This window comes from Pinus tabuliformis, chromosome 2_1, assembly GCF_031772625.1.
Source record: "Pinus tabuliformis cultivar Carrire ecotype Pingquan chromosome 2_1, CPIR1, whole genome shotgun sequence".
Lineage (NCBI taxonomy): Eukaryota > Viridiplantae > Streptophyta > Pinopsida > Pinales > Pinaceae > Pinus > Pinus tabuliformis.
Window position 1 is genome coordinate 860,594,992 of NC_142299.1, and position 21,441 is coordinate 860,616,432.

The 21,441-nt window shown below is 40.3% G+C and overlaps 1 protein-coding gene across 2 annotated transcripts in view; it reads right to left on the bottom strand.

The window, feature by feature from the left end:
* Positions 1 to 21,441, bottom strand: part of LOC149203395 (coiled-coil domain-containing protein SCD2-like) — a 405,302-nt gene that overhangs the window by 232,501 nt on the left and 151,360 nt on the right. For both annotated transcript variants that reach the window (XR_016253953.1, XM_089403421.1), the window contains exons 8-12: positions 10,650 to 10,724; positions 10,353 to 10,463; positions 10,167 to 10,227; positions 9,113 to 9,247; positions 8,850 to 8,971 (exon numbers count right to left, since the gene is read on the bottom strand). Coding sequence is in view for 1 of the 2 variants with exons in the window: in XM_089403421.1 (XP_089259547.1) it covers positions 8,850 to 8,971; positions 9,113 to 9,247; positions 10,167 to 10,227; positions 10,353 to 10,463; positions 10,650 to 10,724 (504 nt within the window). In the remaining variant the exon portion in view is untranslated. The remainder of the gene's footprint in view (positions 1 to 8,849; positions 8,972 to 9,112; positions 9,248 to 10,166; positions 10,228 to 10,352; positions 10,464 to 10,649; positions 10,725 to 21,441) is intronic.

Here is a 21,441-nt window from a genome sequence, read left to right on the forward strand (position 1 = left end):
GTCTTTATTCCAATGTGTAATTCCTATGAAGGATAACTTGTATTTAAATGGAAATAAAGCCTCTAAAAATAGCGCAATCCCTCAAGGATCAGTTCCTGAATGCAAGCACTATCAGTGCAACTCAGAAAAATCTAAAACAAATAGTACATTGTCCCTGCACTCGTCTCAACGAGGTCTTTCTCAGAATCAACATACATGTGTTTCTAATGGTGGAATCTTCAATTAACTAGAGTAGCACTAATTAGGACACTAGTGTCCCAACTGACTGTTTACTCACTATTAGTTCTTGAAACTGATTGGAACTAATTTAACTGGACTTAACTCAATAAACTGAGTTAACTAATTACAACTCATTCATAACTCATCCTGAACTCCTACAAGTTAAGGAGAACATATACATGTCTTTTAAAAGACTTCCAATTCGAATTTCCTAAATTAATTAAGTTAATTAAACTTAATTAATTATTTTCAAATTACTATGAGAAAAGAAGTCTATTTTAATTCACAGTTTAGTTCAAGGACAAATTAAACTGGAATTTCTTGTTGCCATTTCTCAACACTCCCTCTCGAAGAGAAAGGGATTATCAACTACCCCGATCCTGTCTCTGTGAAACTCAAATTTACATCTTGGCAATGCCTTTGTCAAGATATTAGCATCTTGCTCCTCCACGGGAACGTAATCTAACAACATGATCCGCCTTAATACACAATCTCTGAGATGATGATACCGGATATCTATATGCTTGGACCAATCATGAAAAACTGGATTTTCAGAGAATATGATGCAACTCTGATTATCACAATAAATCATTGTCGGATCCATCTATTGACCAAACAAACCAAACAGGATCTTCCTCATCCAGATAGCCTCACATGCTGCTTGGCTTGCAGCCATGTACTCTGCCTCTGTCGAACTAAGTGCAACCGATCTTTGTTTCATGTTGTACAAAGAAACTGCAGCTGACCTAATACTAAAGATCCCTCTTAATGTGCTCTTCCAATCAGATGGACTCTTCACCCAATCTACATCGATGAAGCCTTGAAGCTTCACTCCCTCTGTCCATCTGTACCACAACCCAAACTAAGTAGTGCCTCTGAGGTATCTCAATACATGCTTTGTCGCCTTCCAATACAGCTTCGTAGGCCTAACCATCGCTTAACTAAGCTGGTTAACTACATAACACATATCCGGTCGTGTGTTCACCAAATGCATGAGTGAACCCACAAGCTGCCTGTAAACAGTAGCTTCCACTACTTCTCCTAAAGTAGCATCCTCCTTCCTCCAGTTACCAGCTAGAGGAGTCTCCATGGGTTTACTGCTCTCCATGTGGAATCTCCTCAGTATCTCATTGGCATACTTGCCTTGAGAAACAAACAACTCCCCATCTCCCCTACTATAGCTCCATGCCAAGAAAGTAATGCATGAGCCCCATGTCCTTCATCTCAAACTCTCTTGCAAGGTACTCCTTGCAATATTTGATGAGCTTCTCATCACCTGTCAGTACGAGATTATCTACATAAGGTACAATGATCAAAAGCTTACCTTCCACCACTATGTGATACAAGTTCGCATCTGCTTCACTCTTCGTGAAGCCCAACCCAGTGAAGTAGCTATCTATCCTGCTGTACCAAGCAAGGGGTACTTACTTCAGCCCATACAACGCTCTTGCGTTGGCACACATGCGACTCACAGTCCAAGGTTTCAAAACCTTCAACCTGCTCAATGTACACCTCTTCCTCAATCATGCCATTAAGGAAGGTCGTCTTCACATCCATCTGATAGATACTCCAACCCATCTGTGTTGATAGTGGCAAAATAGATCTGATTGATGAGTACCTTGCAACAAGAGCAAAAGTCTCATCATAGTCAATCCCCTCTACCTGTGAAAAGCCACGGGCCACAAATCTAGCCTTATGCTTCTCAACACTACCATCTGCAGCTCGCTTTACCTTGTAAAGCCAACGGGATCTCACAACTAACTTATCCTCCAGTCTCGGGACCACATCCCAAACACTGTTTCAAACCATGGAGTCATACTCCACCATCGCATCAACCCAGACTAGCTACTGCACTGCGTCCTAAAAGGAAGATGGCTCTGTCACAACACATGCACACATAAGTGCCATGTATCCAGTGTACCTCTCTGGTGACCTCCTTTGTTTGCGCTGAGAAGAGGGTGCTCCCACATTCTCTCGTGCATCATCCAACAATCTGTCAGCCTCTCTAGTGCGCTTTCTTCCCTCTCTGGAAGACTCTGCTTGAGTGGATGTCTCCACTCCCGGAACCTCTGCATGTGGTTGTTCCACATCAATATGAGGCTCCTCAAACTTAGGAACTAAAAGTTCCTCCTCCGCATGTAGCTCAAGCTCCCTCTCAAGGGATACTCGCATGGCCTTCTCCTCATCAAACTTGACATCCCTGCGAACCACTGTCATCCGACTGGTTTGCATGTACACCCAATAGTTGTGGGGAGTATCAGTGTACCCCACAAAGATCCCCAACTCTGCTATTGGCTCAAGCTTCTTCCGTGCATCTTTGGTCACATGGCAATAAACCGATGACCCAAAAATCCTGAAGTGACCAACATCTAGCCTCTTACCAGAATAAGCTTCCTCTGGTGTTTTACTCTCAAGTATCCGATGTGGGCTACAATTTTGAACATAAACCGTTGTGTTGCATGCCTCAGCCCACAAGTGTAGTGGTAGGCCCTGATCATGCAACATCGCCCTTGTTGCCCCTACTATGCTCTTGTTCTTCCTCTCGGCAACCCCATTCTGTTGAGGGTTATGAGGTGTCGTCACAGAAGTTCTTAAACTCATTGGAGACATATTCTCCACCATTATCAATCTGTAGAGCTTTAACCTTCTTGCCTAACTCTTTCTCGACCAATGCTTTGAATTCACAAAACTTTGTGAATGTTTGATTCTTTCTCTGCATGAAAAATATTCAGCATTTACGAGAATAGTCATCTACAAATATAACATAATACCTGTGTTTGGCGATGGATACTGTCAAGAATGGTCCACACACATCTGAATGGACTCTCTCCAGAATAGACTTTGCTCGACTGTCTCTGTCTCCAAAGGAAGACTTGGTGTATTTTCCCAAAGTACAACCCTTGCATGTATCAACTTGCTCAAGCGTACCTTTGGGAAGATCGATATATATTTGTTGCAATATCTTCAAATCCCCATGATGCAAGTCGCCTAATCGCCTATGCCACAGCTTGTCGACGCCTCGGCTCAACATCTTTTCCGCTTTTGAACTCAAAGCAACACAATCCTCTACCTCTATCTTATAGAGATTCTGAACTCGAATCCCTATCTTCTTTACTTGACCCGTGGCTATGTGTTGAAGGAATGCCTTTCCTTTCGAAAAGATCACATCATAGCCTCTATCCTCAAGCATGGCAACGGATACCAAGTTCTTCGTTAGTCCGGGCACATGCATAACATTCTTCAAGGTGAGTGGATCCGCATGCTCCCTCTGAAAAGTAATAATGCCCACACCAGTAACACTATACTTACCGTCATCACGCATCTCGATATGCATCTTGAGATCTTTCTCCTCCATTTCACCGAATAACTCTTTGTCGCCAGTCATGTGGAAAGAAGTTCCATTGTCTAAGTACCAGACACTTCCCATCATTGAAGACACCATGCATGCAATGAGGGAAAAGTCCAATTCAAATTGGGAGGCCAGAGCCTCACCCGCCGCTCCTCCTCAAGACTTCTTCTTGGACTTCTTCAATGGACAATTTGTAGCAAAGTGACCCATCTTGTGACAATGAAAGCATTTAACTTTCTTACCTCCATAATAAGAATCTGATTTGGAACGAGAAGTTTTACATTACCCTTCCTTGCCTTAATCGCTAAGCCACAGTTCTCTTCATCATCAGTCTTTGATGAAGAGCCATCCCTAGTGTTCCTCCTGATTTCATCCTGCGTCAAATCCGACCATAGTCATTCCCAATCTGGCAGCTTCTCCGACCATTGACAGAGTCCTAATAACTATGCCAACTCTTTGGGAGTCCAAGAAAAGCAAAGCTCACCATATCCTCCTCGGCAACTGTGATTCCAACAATTCCAAGTTCATCCCAACATTGAGTGAACTTGGTCAAGTACTTTGGAATCGTCTCGCCTTTCTCCATCTTGATTTTACGAAGTTTATCCTTCAGGGCCAACTTCCTTTGATCACTGTTATTCTGATACAAGTCTGTCAATGTTTTCCATGTATGCCTGGCAGCTTCTCCGACCATTGACAGAGTCCTGATAACTATGCCAATCCTTTGGGAGTTCAAGAAGAGCAAGGCTCACCATATCCTCCTCGGCAACTGTGATTCCAACACGTCCAAGTTCATCCCGACATTGAGTGAACTTGGTCAAGTACTTTAGAATCCTCTCGCCTTTCTCCATCTTGATTTCACAAAGTTTATCCTTCAGTGCCAACTTCCTTTGATCACTGTTATTTTGATACAAATCCATCAATGTTTTCCACATATCATGCAGAGTTTCCTTGCCATGGAGACTCGAGAAAATGTGGTCTCGAACTCCCTCAAGGATTATCCGCCTTGCCTTCGCCACACACTTCTTCCATTCGGCCAAGTTCTGTGCATCTGTAGTTGCTGGCTTGGGGACTTCTTGACCAATGAATTCCTTCAAGCCATTATCTTCTAGCACATCCTCCATCCTGTCCCTCCAAGCTATAAGATTCGAGCTGTATTCCAAGGCATAGTCAAGCCTCAACCCATGGAACGCCAACTGTCGATCCTGAAGTATGTATGCAAATTCGACTTTCACCTGTAGCCCAGAAACTCAAAACTTTGAAATCTCCTCTAGAGAGCTAATTTTAAATTAGCGATATCTCCCTCATCCGAACTCCGATTCAACCGATTTTTTTATTTATTTTGGGTATCTTTTCCCAGGGAATCTAAATCGGCAATTTGTTTCTGAAAATTTTGCACAAAAATTCTCAGAACTTCTCTGCAAACTCTCAGCCCAAAAAACAATTTTGCTCCAATACCATGTAGAAAAACCTGTAGATTCACAAGCTATCTACTTCTACTCTTTACAGCGGAAGCCCATAAACATCGAGTAAACAATAATCAATAAAGGAGGAGAATCAAAGGCACATAACACAATAAATATTCAGGGAAAGCTGCAGCTCAAAACCCCACTATCTGTTTTGTATTAATCCAGAAAATCAAGATGAAATTACAATGCTTTTTCTCTCTAGCACAATCCCAGCACTCAGCAAATTCAATCTCCAACTCATAAGCAAGCTCAAGGCCAAAGCTTAGCCAATTCACAAGCTCTCCAAGTCTCTATTCCAATGTGTAATTCCTATGAAGGATAGTGTGAAAATTCTATCACTGCAACAACTGATTTATTTTACCTACTTATTTCCTGATAAGTTATTTATAAAAACCCTTCAGTAAACATTAAAATAAATTATGCTGCAAATATCACATCATAATACAGAAACAAACACATGCACAAGAATTAACACATCGACACAAATATTCTGGACAATCTGTCCCCAGAAAAACCCAATGTGCGAAAATCGGTGCACCAAGGGAGGATTTTATTATTCAGCAATTCTTCAGTACAACTGGGTGCCAAACTGGCTCACCCAACAGAGAGAAAATTCTTCAGCACTTCCCCAGTGTCAGCGTCAGCCTGGCTGACCTCTGCATAGCTCCCAGACCCTCTATGTCAGCCCCTACCTCTCTGCATCAGAACTGGGCTTGTTTGCGTCACCCATGTAGGCCCTCTAGTGACTGCGTAGTCTCCAACCTCTGCGTCTGCCTCTCCAACCTATGCATTGTTCCCCTGGTGTTGTTCCCGACTCTTTGTTCTGTACTTGTTGCCTCATGTTGCTCTCTAGACCACTAGTTCGAACTTCTCAGCTAACCCCGCTCTAGAAATCGAACTAACTGGTCTCCCTCAATGTGTCCTCCAACTGACCCTCAAGCCTCTCCTTATACTTTTCCTGTTGGTCCTTCAACAAATACCTCACAAATAGTTATCATGTTAAGAAGAATCACATAAACTACATTTGCCCTAGATTCTTCAACAATAATGAGTGGAGGGGGGTGATGTATGTGGTGTCAGGAGGCAGGACCACACAACCAAAATTAGGGTTTCCCATGTAGTGCCACCCCTAAAGCTAATAACCAATAAACGAGATCCCACGGGACTAGGATACAAGGTTACCCATCAAATCGGGTCGAGGAGACAAGAGTACAGACCTAGTCCACTCTTTCCGCCGAATCCCAAAAGTGTTCATGATTATCAAACAAAACTATCCTACTACACAATAAAAAGCCATACCTTCGGGTTGAAGGGTCGACCTTCAAGCATATGATCATAACAGATGGGCTTGGGACCACATGGCTGGCAGGTGGCGGAGAAAATAGCATATTGAGCTATTTGGTGGCTGCAAGGGGTTGTTGGTTGTTGGCGGAGTACCATCAGGGAGAAAAAATTTCTCCTATGCATACCACCCACAGATGGTGGGTAACATACATGTAGCTTGTGTTTTCCATTTATGTGTGAATTTGTCCACATCACATTTTTGTTGACGTCTAGTGAACCTTGCAAAAAGATCATCCTCAAAGATACCTTGGATCTTTTAGAGAAAATATTCTTAAATGTATCCCAGACACATAAGTAGATCAACTTTTTCCACCACATACCAATTGTATGCATCACTATCGAGATATATCAAAGCATGCTTACTTTTTCATTGTCTCTTTCTATATTATATATCTCAAAGTACACTTTTGCTTTGTTAAACCATCACATGATGTTTTCATTCCCATCAAACTTTGATAAATCTAGCTTTACCCTCACTGGATACGCGGAAATTGGTGGATTTGTATAGATTTGTGAATGGTTGGCAATCACTAATCCATTCATAGGTAAGCTCAAGTCTGCATTAGTAATACTTAAGGAACTTGGTTGTGGATTAGTTGTACTTGAAGAATTGGTTTGTGGAGTGGTTGTTTAAAGATAGTCAACACTAGCTGAAAGCCCTGACGACGGCCTTTAATTCACTTGCATCTTTCTTTAGTTCATCATGTTTCTTCTTAACTTACCCCTTGAGTTTTGCTCGCTCTTGTTTCAAAACATTATGGTTTTGAACAACGTTCTACCTGAGTTTATCTTGTTTCATCAATGACCCATCTGTATTAATCATCTATCTTATTACAATGTTTCTCTAATCTGTCTAATCTCGACTTAGTATCTACCAATTTCACAGTTCATTAAAGTACTTTTATGCTCGATTTTGGCAGAACTATGAAATTTCAAATCTATTGCAGCAACCGGAAATTATTCTTCTGAATGATTAAAAATTAAGTGTAGTTTATTTGCTATGGCAAATAACAAATAAAATCAAAACTGCAATTTTCACCATGGAAATGATGCAGAAAATAAAATATGGAACTGAGAAATATAGGGCACACACAATAAAATTGACACCGTTATTTTTGGACAAATGTCCCCAGGAAAACCCAATGCAGGAAAATCGGTGCAGCAGATAAGGGTTTTATTGTTATGCAGCAGTGAAATAATCTGAGTACAATCTAAGGAATAACTCGGCCTTTGATTGCAGACTCTTTGGAACTGGAAATCTCCTCCGGATATGTTGTCTCTGCTCCCACTTATTCCCATGTCCTTACTGCCGCTGGATAGCTTGATCTGCTAAGCAACTCGTTCTTCTAGTGTATCTTGCTCCAACCCCATTGACCTCCTCTTATAATCTCTCGTTGGCTCACCAACAGCCATGATTAAATCTTCATCAACAGCTACGATCATCTCTAAGTCAATCCATGTGAGTTTCTAGAGAAATTTTACCTTTCTCAATTAATTTCTGTTAATTAATCACTTTTCCTAAGTTGGACTTAGGAAATATTTAATCTAATTAACTTAATTGACCCATCTTTAGGTGTTTTCCCCTCAAACGTTTCTTGGTTCTGGAACTCTAGTGTTTCTAAGTCTCTCTGACCAAAAACGAGACTAGAACACCTGTCTCATGCTACCCAACGATCAAAAACTAACAAAATCAATCAACTTAACAGAAAGATGGACAAGATTAACTGAGATCCAGAAGCTTCCAGAACTGGACTCTTGCAAATTGAATCCCACCTGGACAGAAAAGAAATGCATGAACTTCAAATTCAATGATGGCGTGATCAACCACAAGGAACCGATGTTTATAGAAGAGGAACATGCATTCTTGCGGAAGATCAAGTTCCCATCAAACTCCCAGCTAAGAATTGAATCTCAGTCAAATCTACGCTAATTCAGCTTAACTAAATGAACAGTTCATAGAAGATTACTGGTTTACTTATAGTTTTGCATGTAAGTAATTATGGGTCCTCAGTCTATGTTTAGTAATAGTTAGAGTGTGGATGTAACTCTTCCACCCTCGGGAGCCTGTTAATATAAATATAATAGTTCAGCCATATGAAAACATTTCAGAAACATTCCACATTCCCGAACATCTGAGACAATAAAAGATGAGTTTCTAGTAAAGAAATGTTGTATTTGAGAAAAGATATGATATACTATTACTACCAGCTGTATTTCAAATTCAAAAACTTTGAATTTGCCTTTATTTAACAAACAGGGAAGATGCAGATTAATTTGAGACAAAGACTACAAAAAGTTTCTTGCTTTTGTACAAGTATGCTAACCTTCACATGAACCTCTTTTAAACCTAAATTGCAACATGAAAATCCAGGAAAATAGTTTCATCACTACTTTTGATAACTGAAAATATAGTTCTTAGAAGGTACTCATAAAGAAGGAAATTTGAAGGATTATTGTTCAATAAGCCCAACCTTCACAGAAGCAAGCTCACGCAAACCTTTCTCAACAGAAAGCATGCTCTCAATATTTCCTTCCCCATTTAGATCATTCAGATCACGTGTAACTTTAGCCTTTTTTTCAGGTTCATCATATCCTGTCCAAGTGAACAAATAGCAGATGTTAAGCTCTATGATAAACAAAATATAATAGAAACTTCAAATCTACACTATCAATAATAACTCGTTACTCAACTCAATATATTCAGCAAAACGTAATCATGATTTGATATCAATACCATTTTCTGAAGGTCGACTTAGCTTCCCAGGATCTTCTTTTGCTTTCTGTCCTGCAGAGATAACCAGCTCAAGTGGAAGAGGGGCTAGAGATGACCAATGTTCATGCTTCGGGCCAGCAATATCTGCATGAATTCCTGTGTGAAAACAAAAGCAGCTTGTAAATGTGTTTTGACATCTTCAAATACAGGTGACAACAGTTGTGTGTATCTAGCATAATATAGCTTTCCACAAATTGGATTTTACAGAGAGGCATAAGTGAAAAACGTATGCCTCGTCCACTTCTTGGCATATCTCTAGATAAAAATAAAAATAAAAATAAAAGGTGAAAGGGGCACAAAATGCCAAAATTGGAATGATTGAGATTGCTCTATGCTTTCATAAATATACATTTCACACGAATTTTTTGTTCAATGTTTATGCTTTTCTAAAAAAGGATGTTGTCCACGATACCAAGACACTCTTATTCAAGGAAACATAAGAAGTTGGCAAACACTAGTAGGAGTTCACCACCTTCAAAGGCATATTCAAATAGTGCATTTCTTGAATACATATTCCACCGGCATAATGAATCCTAAGCAACTATGGTTGGACAAAAAAGACAAGACGACATAAGCAAACTCTTTAATCCCTTTGAGAACTGCTTTGCATCAAGCACATTCATAGACTAGAATATAATCACAAATCTTCTCCCATTCAAACTGCAGCATTGGACACAAAATTGTTGCCTAAACTCACAAGATAGAAATGATATGCATCACACTCCAACATAGAATAGATATATGAGTTCTCTAGAAATTTTACTATCTTGGAGAAAGATTACCTAACATTTAGAACAGTTTCATAGTTTCAAGCTTACAGAAATACCTTAAATCAGCAGCCAATTTCAGTTAAACCACAAAATCATAAGTGTTAAATCAAATACATATTTTTGGTAAGCATGTTCATTAAACAAGTGAGAAAATAGGCACAGGGAAAACAGTGTGTTTTATTATACTGAAATGAAAATTCCATCCACATTGAGCAGGTACAACAGAATAAAAGAAAAGTATTCACCATGACGCACAGCTAGACTCCAATAACGAGCAAGCCAACATCTCTTCAGAACCACTTCTTCCTAATCAACCCAACAAGTATATAAGGAATTATCTCGTATTAGCAGAGAATACAATACTGACATGGATTACATGTCTCATATGTAATATTTGTATTCCACGTTCAAATAAACGATAAATAGCAAACCATTTCTTCCTGAGTTAAAATCATCCTTTGAGTCATTGAACGCAGTGATTTTGCTTCAGCTTCTGCTTCACGAAACTGTTCAGCAGCTGATGCCGCCTCATCCCTTGCAGCCTATGTCATACCAATTGGCAAGGGAGATCATTCAGTTCTTCAATATAGTTGCAAAAGTAATTGAAACTTGACATGCATTATTATCATTCACCTAGCTATTCTGCAAAGACAGAAAACATATCCTTGTTCTATACAAGCCATTTCTGCACTTATAAACTGGCATCACTATTTGGAAATTTGGCTGACCTCTGCTTCCAATCGAAGGGCTGCTATTTCATCATCTTTAACATCCTTAGTTTGTGCTGCAGCTTTAAGAGCAGCCTGCACAAAATCAATAAATTAATGCAACTCTCCAGCTACATTGATTAATTTCTTTTGTAGGATATCCTATTAACAGCCTTATGACTGCCTAGGACAAACCTTCTAATAAGACGAACAGGAATCCCTGAGGAAAAGATAATGAAAAATTTCATAATCAGGAACACATTTCATACTAGCACTTCATTAATTAAGAAACTCATAATCACATGGAAACATCAGAGATGGATTGCTTCTACAGGAGAAATAATGTTTGACCCATGTAATTGTTCAAGCATGCATGCGACATTGAATTCCAGTTGAAATAAAGGTGGGGGTTGATGGATTTTGTGGCACATTGGTTGAGGCAGTACCAGCCCATCTAGAAATCAGTCTTCTTTTAAACATAAAGTATGGGGTCTTTCTGCTTCATCAAGAGTATGATTGTGTTCTATGTGATAAGGATGAAACAGTTCAGCATGCCTTTTTGGGGACATTGGTCTGCAGAGTGTTTTGAGTTATTGGTCTGCATCAAGAGTATGCTTTCTTTCTGCTTGTGCTCTATGTGATAAGGATGAAACATTTGAGCATGTTTTTTTGGAGATATTGGTCTGCAGAGTATTTTGGGCATGGTTTTAAAAATTATTTTTAAAACATTACTAAACATTAAAAATTATTTTTAAAACCTTAAAACTAAACATTAAAAAGTATTTTTTAAAATTTAACCAGTTTCCAAACCCACCTACCAATGCCCAGGACCACGACTTCCAATGCCTGTCATTTTCTTGCTGCCGACATCTGTGACCACAATTCCCAATTTCCAGCACTTCCTGTTTTCTTCTTGTTGTCACCTGCAACCAGGATTCCCTTGCTGCCGATGCCAGTTATTTGCTTGCTGCTATCTGCATCGTGGTTCTCTTTGTTGTGTGCTATTCTCTGTTGAAACAGTCACAAATATTGTCACCATCCATTCCTGAGTGCCTAGCAATTCACCCATGACAGCTGAATATTTGTTGATTTCCAGCCCAGTTGGATCCTTCACCCTTCAACCTCTTAGAGATGCCAATCGACCCCTTTCCCTTTTACCTTACCGTTCAGTCTTATAATGGACAAAGAATGTTTGGTATTTGGAATCTGTTAAATTGCCATGAAATTTACCCTATCCAATGCAATCAAAACACCATAAATATTGCCCATAACAAAGCTGTGAACGCAAAAAGCTTGGCTCAAAGAGTTGACTAGGCCTCCGCACGGGTGATGGGGTTTGTTGGCCGTATCTGCAAAACCATTGGATCCACCCCCGAACTAGCTAAAACATCTCCAAAGTTAAGAGGTGGTTTCATCCCATCCTGAACCGTCACCATGGCAGATTCTATGCAAATCCAGGTGGATCCGTATCTGAATCCAATTCAAATCTAGGGATCCATGTCTCCTTCAATTGCCCCTTGCGGATCTGGTGACATAGTTTACCCTAGGGTTTGAGATCTAGGTACCCAATTTTCTGGATGATTAAGGGAAAGAAAACCCCATCTCTATTCCTCAAATACTTGCAGGAATGGTTTAGCTCAAAAGGGGACAATGAAGCAAACACCAAATAAACTAACTCAACACAAGAACATTAATCCCACGGAACACGATACCAAGATAAAGCAAATAAACTAACTTACTTCACCATGCAAAATCCAAGAAAACCATAAGCATCCATGAAAAGAGATCACATCACATCACAAATCCACCCAAGAGAAGTCACTCAACTAGGCCTCCATAGTGCACAAGAAAGAAGAATCACTAATCAATAGAATGTACAATCCAAGAGACAAATTGACTCCATCTATATGGGGGTAGCCAATTCAATTTACTGCTCTAAAGTCCCCTAAAAACAAGCTATCCATGATACAAGTGTTGATGTTCGTAGCATCGAACAAGAACTTCCACACAGGTTTAGGTGTCAAAACTTGTGGAGGTCATCCAAAAGTCTTTACCTTAGTAATTCATTTTAATAAAAGTGAGTTTAATCCAATGGAATGTAAATCTTTTTACAATAGTGAAAGAGCTGAACCATTATTGCTAATCTCAAGTGAGGTGAGATCTAATCTTAACCATCAATCACTGTGGAGATTAAGATAAATGAATTTGGTCATAACTCAAGATTAAAGGCAAGGTATAACAAATATATATAAAAATAAAAATAAAAATAAATGAAAAGAAGTGTCTTATCAAAAAGACAACTTTCTTAGTATTGAAAGGCACCCCACCTAGGTATTTATAACGATGGCCCACCATAGAAATATCATCATTCATATACACATTTATCAATCAACATATTTATACAACTACAAAATAATTCTATCTTCGAATACAAACAAATATTCTTTGTTACACTAGTATCAGAGTGGTTCATCCTCGAGTGCTTTTCGCAAATCACGCCCACTCCCCAAAGCTTATTCCCCTATGCATTCGTCCCTCGTTGTTGGAATTTCTAAGTTTAACCCATTAGAAATTCTTCTTGTACTATCTGATTTATTTCTTTCTACTTGTTCAATTACTTAAAAAGTTATTTACCATGTAAATACTGAAAATAAATACAAGTACAGTATCAACACATATAGATCATCAACTGAAAGTAAACAAACACACAAGTGACACTGTTGTTTTTGGACTAATTTCCCCGGAAAAACCCAATGCGAGAAAACTGGTGCAGCTATTCAGAGGGTTTTATTATTATGCAGTTTCAGAATACAACCTGGGTGCCAGAAATGGCTCACCCAACAGAGAATGCCCTCGCCAGTAGTACCACTCAGTCAGAGACAGATATTCGACTAAATCACCAGATGAACAATCCCACAGCAACAATGCAACTTTTGTTGCTCTGCATCACTCTGATAGGGGCTATGTCACCCTATTCAGCTCTCCATCTCCCAGTCTATCCCACGAAATCCTCCAGCGCTACCTCTAGGCCATGTGTCAGCCTCTCTGGCCTCTGCGTCAACTTATGGAGCCTTTGCGTCAGCTCCTAGACCCTCCGCGTCTCACACACTGGCCTCTCTGGCTCTGCACAACTCCTGGCTGCCTTTGCGTGGCCTCTAGTTGGCTCTGCGTCAACTTCTTCCGACTCTGCACTGATCCTCCTAGTACTAACTTTGCCTCTCTGCTATGTATTCACTACCCCTCAGCTACAACTTAGATCACTCACTCGATTTCCTCAGCAAACCCTGCCCCAGAAAATCAAATTCTTGATCTCTCTTGGTGTCCCCTCCAATTGACTCTCAAGCCTCCTCTTATACTTTTCTCGTTGGTCCATCAACGGTCGAGATTAAATCTCTAATCAACAGCTAAGATTAGATTTGGCTTGATCCATGACTTTTGGACCCTTCTAACCCTGTTTTATATTAATACCCATCAATATTTTATTTTTCTGAAGTTTAGACTTAGGAACTCCATTAAAAATATTAATTATTTTAATATCTCCCAAACCAGTTAGAATCCGCCCAAACCATTTCTGGATCTTGGAAATCTCATGTGCTTTAGCCTCTCCACCAATTTTCATGGCTAGAGCACATCTGATGCTACCCAAAATCAACACTCCCTCTTAATAAGGACTGTGCTCTGGTAATACTCCTCACTGAGTATCACCCTGATCATCCAGCATCAATCCCTGTGTTGATGCTAAGCCTCCCCGCCCAACATCCTCTGCACTGCTGCATCATGTACTGTTGCCCATGACCCTGCCACTGCCACTGTTTTATCCATACGGCGGCTCCTTCTGCATCTGTGTTGATTCTAGACCATATACCCAACACTGCATCCCCTTCTCACGCTACATCGTGCTACCCATAGCACTGCCACTGCTAACTATTGCACTCCAACCCAGTCACTGAGAAGGAAGTAACTGATCTAGCCAACTCTAACATCCCTGTCAGGCTAGAGACTCTCCCGATGCTGAAGCTCCCTCTGCCGCTAAAAAGTGCTCCCTCTACTCACCTTTGCACCACTGCAACAACTCCATGCATCTCTCACTGTTGCACACCTCTCCGTGCCATCCTGCACTGGTGCAACACTCCCATGCTTCTCAAATTGTTGCAGCCTGCTGTCCCGGGATTTCGGCACTGTAGCACTCTTTGTCGCTTCATCCGCATCCGCCTCTACCAACATCTGCCAGTCCTGCTACTCCTCTTCCGGGCTCCCGTAGCAAGCTATAATCCAAGAGGTTGGGTACCTCAAGGATCCTGCCCCTCATCGCCTGTAGTCCGTCAAACTACAGCTCGATGTCACCCCACTTCCTCTCCAGTGGTGCATGAGCACTCATGGCATAGTCATCATCCTCCTCGGCTTATTTTCCTGCCCTCGCTGGTGCTGCCTTGGTCTCAAAAGCCTCTCCCTTGCTCTTCTTTCTAGGACACTGGTTTGCAAAATGACCCAGTTCCCCACAATGGAAGCACTTGACCTTGGAGAGGTTCTTCTTCTTTCTCTTCTCCTGCTTTCCCACAGATGTGAGAGCCGCATCTTCTTCTTCCTCCTTAATTCTGACCCCTTTCCCACTACTCCATGCCTTGGTCACCCATCTGATCTCTTCTTGACGAAGAGCCACCCACAGTTCCTCCCAATCTGGAAGGCTTGACCTACCCAGTATGCTTTGGACAAATAACTCCCAATCCTCTAAGACTGCGTTCAATGCGGTCCTCACCATCAGTTCCTGATCCAGCGTGGCCCCTATGGAAGTTAGCTGGTCACTAATCTCCTTCAATCCACCGAGGAAGACATCTATCTACTCTCCCTTCTGCATCTAGTATGACCACAGTTGATTTTCAAATAACATCTTCCTCTACACGGAAGTATGCTGGTACAATTTCTTCAGGGCATCCCACATCTCATTTGTCATGTTCTTCTCGACAATATGCGGCACCACATGATCCTTAACCCCATCAAGTATGATGAACTTCGCCCTAGCCATTGCCTCCTCGTACTTCTCATTTTCAGCTAGGTCAACTGGGATCCCTATTGTTTTCAAGGTGAAGTCCTTGGCGTGATATCTATCAGAATGGACAAGATCCTGGCCTTCCAGACCACGAAGTTGGATGCTCCGTCCAACCTATCCTGATCTCTCAGTCCATTCACAGCCATTATGCTGCTCTTCTTCCAACTCCTCTGAGTCTCTCTACTTCCCTCCAAGAAGTCCTCGGATCAACTCCCTCTGAGTCTCGATTTCCCTTTCCCTCCTCCTTGGTCTTGCCATGTTAGTTACTGTTCTAACCATCTTGCCCCACCAGCTTCGCTCCGCAAATTATCTGCAGCCTCCTATACCCCAGCAACTTGAAGGACTGAACCTCTAGGCTCTGCTCAATGTCGGCACCGACAAAATCTGCACCTCCTGGCCATAGCGTTGATCCTTCCTGACCGAGAAAGATGATCGGGCACTGGGTAGGTCAGGTCTCCTCCTCTCTGCCTCTGCGTTGATCCTCCGCCTGGCTCTAACTGATGACGCAAGCACTCTACGTCACCCCTTCCTTGCTGCTTTCTGCTAGGAACAGCTTTTGTCACTCGGGACAGTTGTTTCTGTTGCTACTGCTCTGCTCGGTTGATGCCTTCAATTATCCTGTGATCTGCAACCACGCTCTGATACCATGTTGGAATTTCTAAGTTTAACCCATTAGAAATTCTTCCTGTACTATCTGATTTATTTCTTCCTACTTGTTCAATTACTTAACAAGTTATTTACCATGTAAATATTGAAAATAAATACAAGTACAGTATCAACACATACAGATCATCAACTGAAAGTAAACAAGCACACAAGTGACACCGTTGCTTTTGGACTAATGTCCCCAGAAAAACCCAATGCGGGAAAACCGGTGCAGCTATTCAAAGGGTTTTATTATTATGCAGTTTCAGAATACAACCTGAGTGCCAAAAATGGCTCACCCAACAGAGAATGCCCTCGTCAGTAGTACCACTCAGTCAGAGACAGATATTCCGACTAAATCACCGGATGAACGATCCCATAGCAACAATGCAGCTTCTGTTGCTCTGCATCACTCTGATAGGGACTATGTCGCCCTATCCGGCTCTCCAACTCCCAGTCTGTCCCACGAAATCCTCCAGCACTGCCTCTAGGCCCTGCGTCAGCCTCTCTGGCCTCTGTATCAACTTCTGGAGCCTCTGCGTCAACCCCTAGACCCTTTGCGTCTCACATGTTGGCCTCTCTGGCTTTGCGCAGCTCCTAGCCACCTCTGCGTGGCCTCTACCTGGCTCAGCGTCAACTTCTCTCGGCTCTGCTCTGATCCTCCTGGTACTAACTCTGCCTCTTTGTTATGTATTCATTGCCCCTCAGCTGCAACTCAGATCACTCACTCGATTTCCTCAGCAAACCCTGCCCCAGAAAATTGAATTCTTGATCTCTCTTGGTGTCCCCTCCAACTAACCCTCGAGCCTCCTCCTATACTTTTCTCGTTGGTCCATCAACGACCGAGATTAAATCTCTAATCAACAGCTAAGATTAAATTTGGCTTGATTCATGGCTTTTGGACCCTTCTAACCCAGTTTTATATTAATACCCGTTAATATTTTATTTTTCCTAAGTTTAGACCTAGGAACTCCATTAAAAATATTTATTATTTTAATATCTCCCAAACTGGTTAGAAACTGTCCAAACCATTTTTGGGTCTTGGATATCTCATGTGCTTTAGCCTCTCCACCAATTTTCATGCCTAGAGCACATCCAATGCTACCCCAAATCAACATTTGTTTCCCTACACATCCATTACCAAACCCTCGTGCAATTCTGCACCCCTCATTATTGTCTATCACTAGTCTGTATCCATTCTCTCTACACCCTCTCTGCTAGTCCAAGTCCATTATCTATGTGCCCCTTTCTACCAATGCATGTCATTCAATCTATACACTCGCCCAATTCACGTTTTCCAATTATTGTGCCCTCTTTTCATCCCTACATTCTAATCATGTCTTTCAATTTTGAATGAGAGATTAAATATATAAAAAGTCATTTTTATAAATTTAAACGAAATACATACATATATATAACCCTTACAAAAATTAATTTCATAATCTTTTATATATAATTATAGGAAATTTAAAAAGTGGAGTTTGTAAGCAAAAAGGTTAACACCAACTCCAAGACGATTAGTAGTGACAAGTTAAACGCAGAAGTTAATTAGTATGGAGATGACGTCAATGGCATAAGATATCATCTCAGTAACACTGACAAGGCACAAATGGAGATTGTAGAAGGACAAAAAGAGTTAATAGATAAAATTAATAAACTAATAGAAAAAGGAGACAAAATTGACAAGTTGATAGAGAATTTTCAAAATCAATGGAAAACTACATTAAGAATGAGAAATGACAACAATGACAAAATGACAAGAATACTTAACTACCATGGCAAAAGAATTGCCTAGTTAACCAAGATGGTAAATGTATTAATTGCATAACCCTTACCCTATTGAAAAACATCAAGTCAAGAATTATAAAATACAAGTGAACAAGGACATCAAGAAGAACCTAAAGCAATTTTTTCAGGAAGTATCAGACAAGAGTTACAGATAGAGATTATCAACAAATTAAAAAGGAATTATTGAAATATTATGGTAAGGACCATAAAGGAGCATTCATCTGAGTTAACAAAATGAAAGTAATCTTTGAATCAAACCCCTGTTGGGTGAAAGACAAAAAATATGATAGCCTCAAATAACTTAGAAGAGGAAGCTTACAATTAACTTCCATGGTGGACCAGAAAATAGGATGCTTGTTCTTTTCATTGATAAAGTTTCACAGTTGACCTATCAAAAAGGTTCTACGATGAGGAAGACAATGAACTACACAAAAAATTCATTCATCTTAAACAGAAGGGAAACATGAATGACTACATGCATGAACAGGAAGTTATGACCACAAGAAAAACTGAATTCACGGATTAACAATTGCTAAAAATGTACATCTATGGATTGAAGGATTACATTTGTAGTTAAGTAAAGCTATGGAACCCTAAAAAAATTGAGGATGCTAAACATGCAATGAAATTAATTGAACAGAAGAACAAGTTCAACAAGCCATCATTCACTAGGGAAGATGAAAACTGGCAATAGGACTCAAACAATAAGGGAATAAACAAATGTAGATATTGTGGAGATAAATGGCTGCCAAGGCATAGGTAAAACAATAAGAAATTACATACCCACAAAATCGAGGAGGACTCAACACATCTATTAGTGAATAAGAGAGAACAAACAAACAAACAAACAAAAAAACAGTGGTCATAAGTGTGGGAAAAATTAAACACTAGCGCATAGATGTAAAGAAATGTCCTTATGATACCATAAAATCGTAGATGGAAGGCAAGTGGAAGTACAGAAGCCAAATGATGAAATCACTATAACATATAATGCATACTCAGACCATGATGAAACATAACGAAAAGCATCATTAGCTTCAATTTCATGTACCCAGCCAAATAGTAATGAAGACAAAAAACTTCAAAGGAATATAATTACTCCTAAAGAGCTATTACAGCCATCGATTGTGAAATAAATTCCACCATATCTTAGAAAGGAGAGGATCTAGTCTTTAAGAAAAAAAGAAAGCAATCATACAGTTTTGCCAACAACCATGATAGGGCAACCACAACCTAAGACCTTGAAGCTTAAAGGGGTCATAAAATAGAGAAACATAATAATCCTCGTAGATTTTGGAAATACTCGTAATTGTATAGACATTATTCTTGCTAAACAACTAAACCTTTTTGTGTACCCCACCAAGGACCTCACCGCGAAGGTCACCAGTGGAAAAAAGGTCAAAGGAGGAAAATGTCATAAACTTTCAATTCAGATATAAGAGCTAGAACCACAAACAAAACTCTACGCTCTATTGCTCGAAGAGATGGATATAACACTACATGCAAATGGTTGATGCAGTTGGATAGTTATACTACAAACCTTGAGGAACAGTTCATGGAGTTTAAATGGCAAGGACAACACTATAAATTATATGGTGTTGAAGCTTCCACTCTCAAAGAAGATGCAACAATATACAGGAACCTCACCAAAACTCAACGGGCAAACAAAGTCAAACCCATAAAAACAGATAAATTTCATTCCATAGAAGCATGCTCAACTAGCTCAACTAGAGAGAATCTCGTTTATTATGCTTTGAGAACAAAGCATTTCTCAAGGGGAAGGCAATATAACAAACATAAACATAATAAATAAAAATGATTAAATGATTAAATGAAAAGATGTATCGTATCAAAAAGACATGTCCCTTAGTACTCTCAAAGAAGATGCAAGTTGAAGCTTCTACTCTCAAAGAACATGCAACAATATACAGGAACCTCACCAACACTCAAAGCACAAACAAAGTCAAACCCATAAAAACAGATAAATGCCATTCCATAGAAGCATGCTCAACTAGAGAGAATCTTGTTTAATAAATATAAATGATTAAATGAAAAGATGTATCTTATCAAAAAGAGATGTCCCTTAGTACTAAAAGGCACTCGATATAGATATTTATAACAGCAACTGCCTAGGTATTTATAACGGGAGCCCCTCATAGTAATATCACCATTAATATGCACATTTATCAATCAATATATTTATACATCTACAAAATAATTCTATCTTTGAATACAAACAAAGATTGTTTGTTACACTAGGTGAAGGAGAAAGACACGCAAAAGACATTGAGTAATTGAGTCACGAAGGAAAATGATTAAAGGAGAATTCAGCAACGAGGTGATAAAGGAGTTTCAACAAGATATCAAGTCCAAAGGAGGAGAGCATAAGCAGAATAAACCTGCAGCAAAAGGATTCAGCCACCCAACAGGCCATATAGGGCAATAGAATGCAAGTGCGAGTACAACCGCAATGGTGCTACGGAGAGTTCGTGCAACAAGCCAAGATTGCAACCGTACAGCATGGACATACAGCCATATAGGTCCTACACAAGGCTCATGTAGCAGGCCGAGAATGTAGCCACGCGGGTGTTGTGCATGTCAGAAAACCACACACCCCAGGTATGGTCTATGCCTTAGCTAGGAACATAAGCACACTAAAGATGCCCAACTTTAAACAACTTTGCATAATGAAATACAACAACAATGAGATCAATATAGTACACAAGAATTTATGGCCCAAAACATGAAAAATTTAGGATGCTCGTACCAAGGATCATGGCCCTTTATAATCCATGTACAATTGTCAATATCAGGTCTATCCTTTCACTTGTACACCTAGAGCTCATTCCAAGTCCCTTAGGCCTCCATCTGCCCAAAAAAAAACATACAAAAATTAATTACTTGTTGTACATACTTGAGCAAATCCCTTTAGCCCACAGTCCTCCTTGGCTGATGTTGTCCTTTGCAACCAGTCCTTCTACAGTACTTTGTTACAGTTGTCAACAATCAAAGTTTTAAGGTTGTCCTTTGTCTCAAAAACCTACAACCACGTATTGTAGCTAACACAGGCACTTCTAGCCCTCCTAAAATTGCACAGCCGGGTCCTACTAGTTGTAGCCTACAACCACCTCTGCACTGCTTCCTAGTGACTTGGCATTCCTCCTGGCATGCCTAGCTCACCCCTCAATTCTTGTTGTACCTTCAGCTAACTTTCAGTTGCACTGAACCACCTCAGATCAACACCTCGGCCCTAGTGTTGTAGCCCTCTTTCTACTGATTTAAAGCCTTAGCCTTCTTGTTGAGCAACCACAGGCCCTGCAGTTTCAGCCCTGG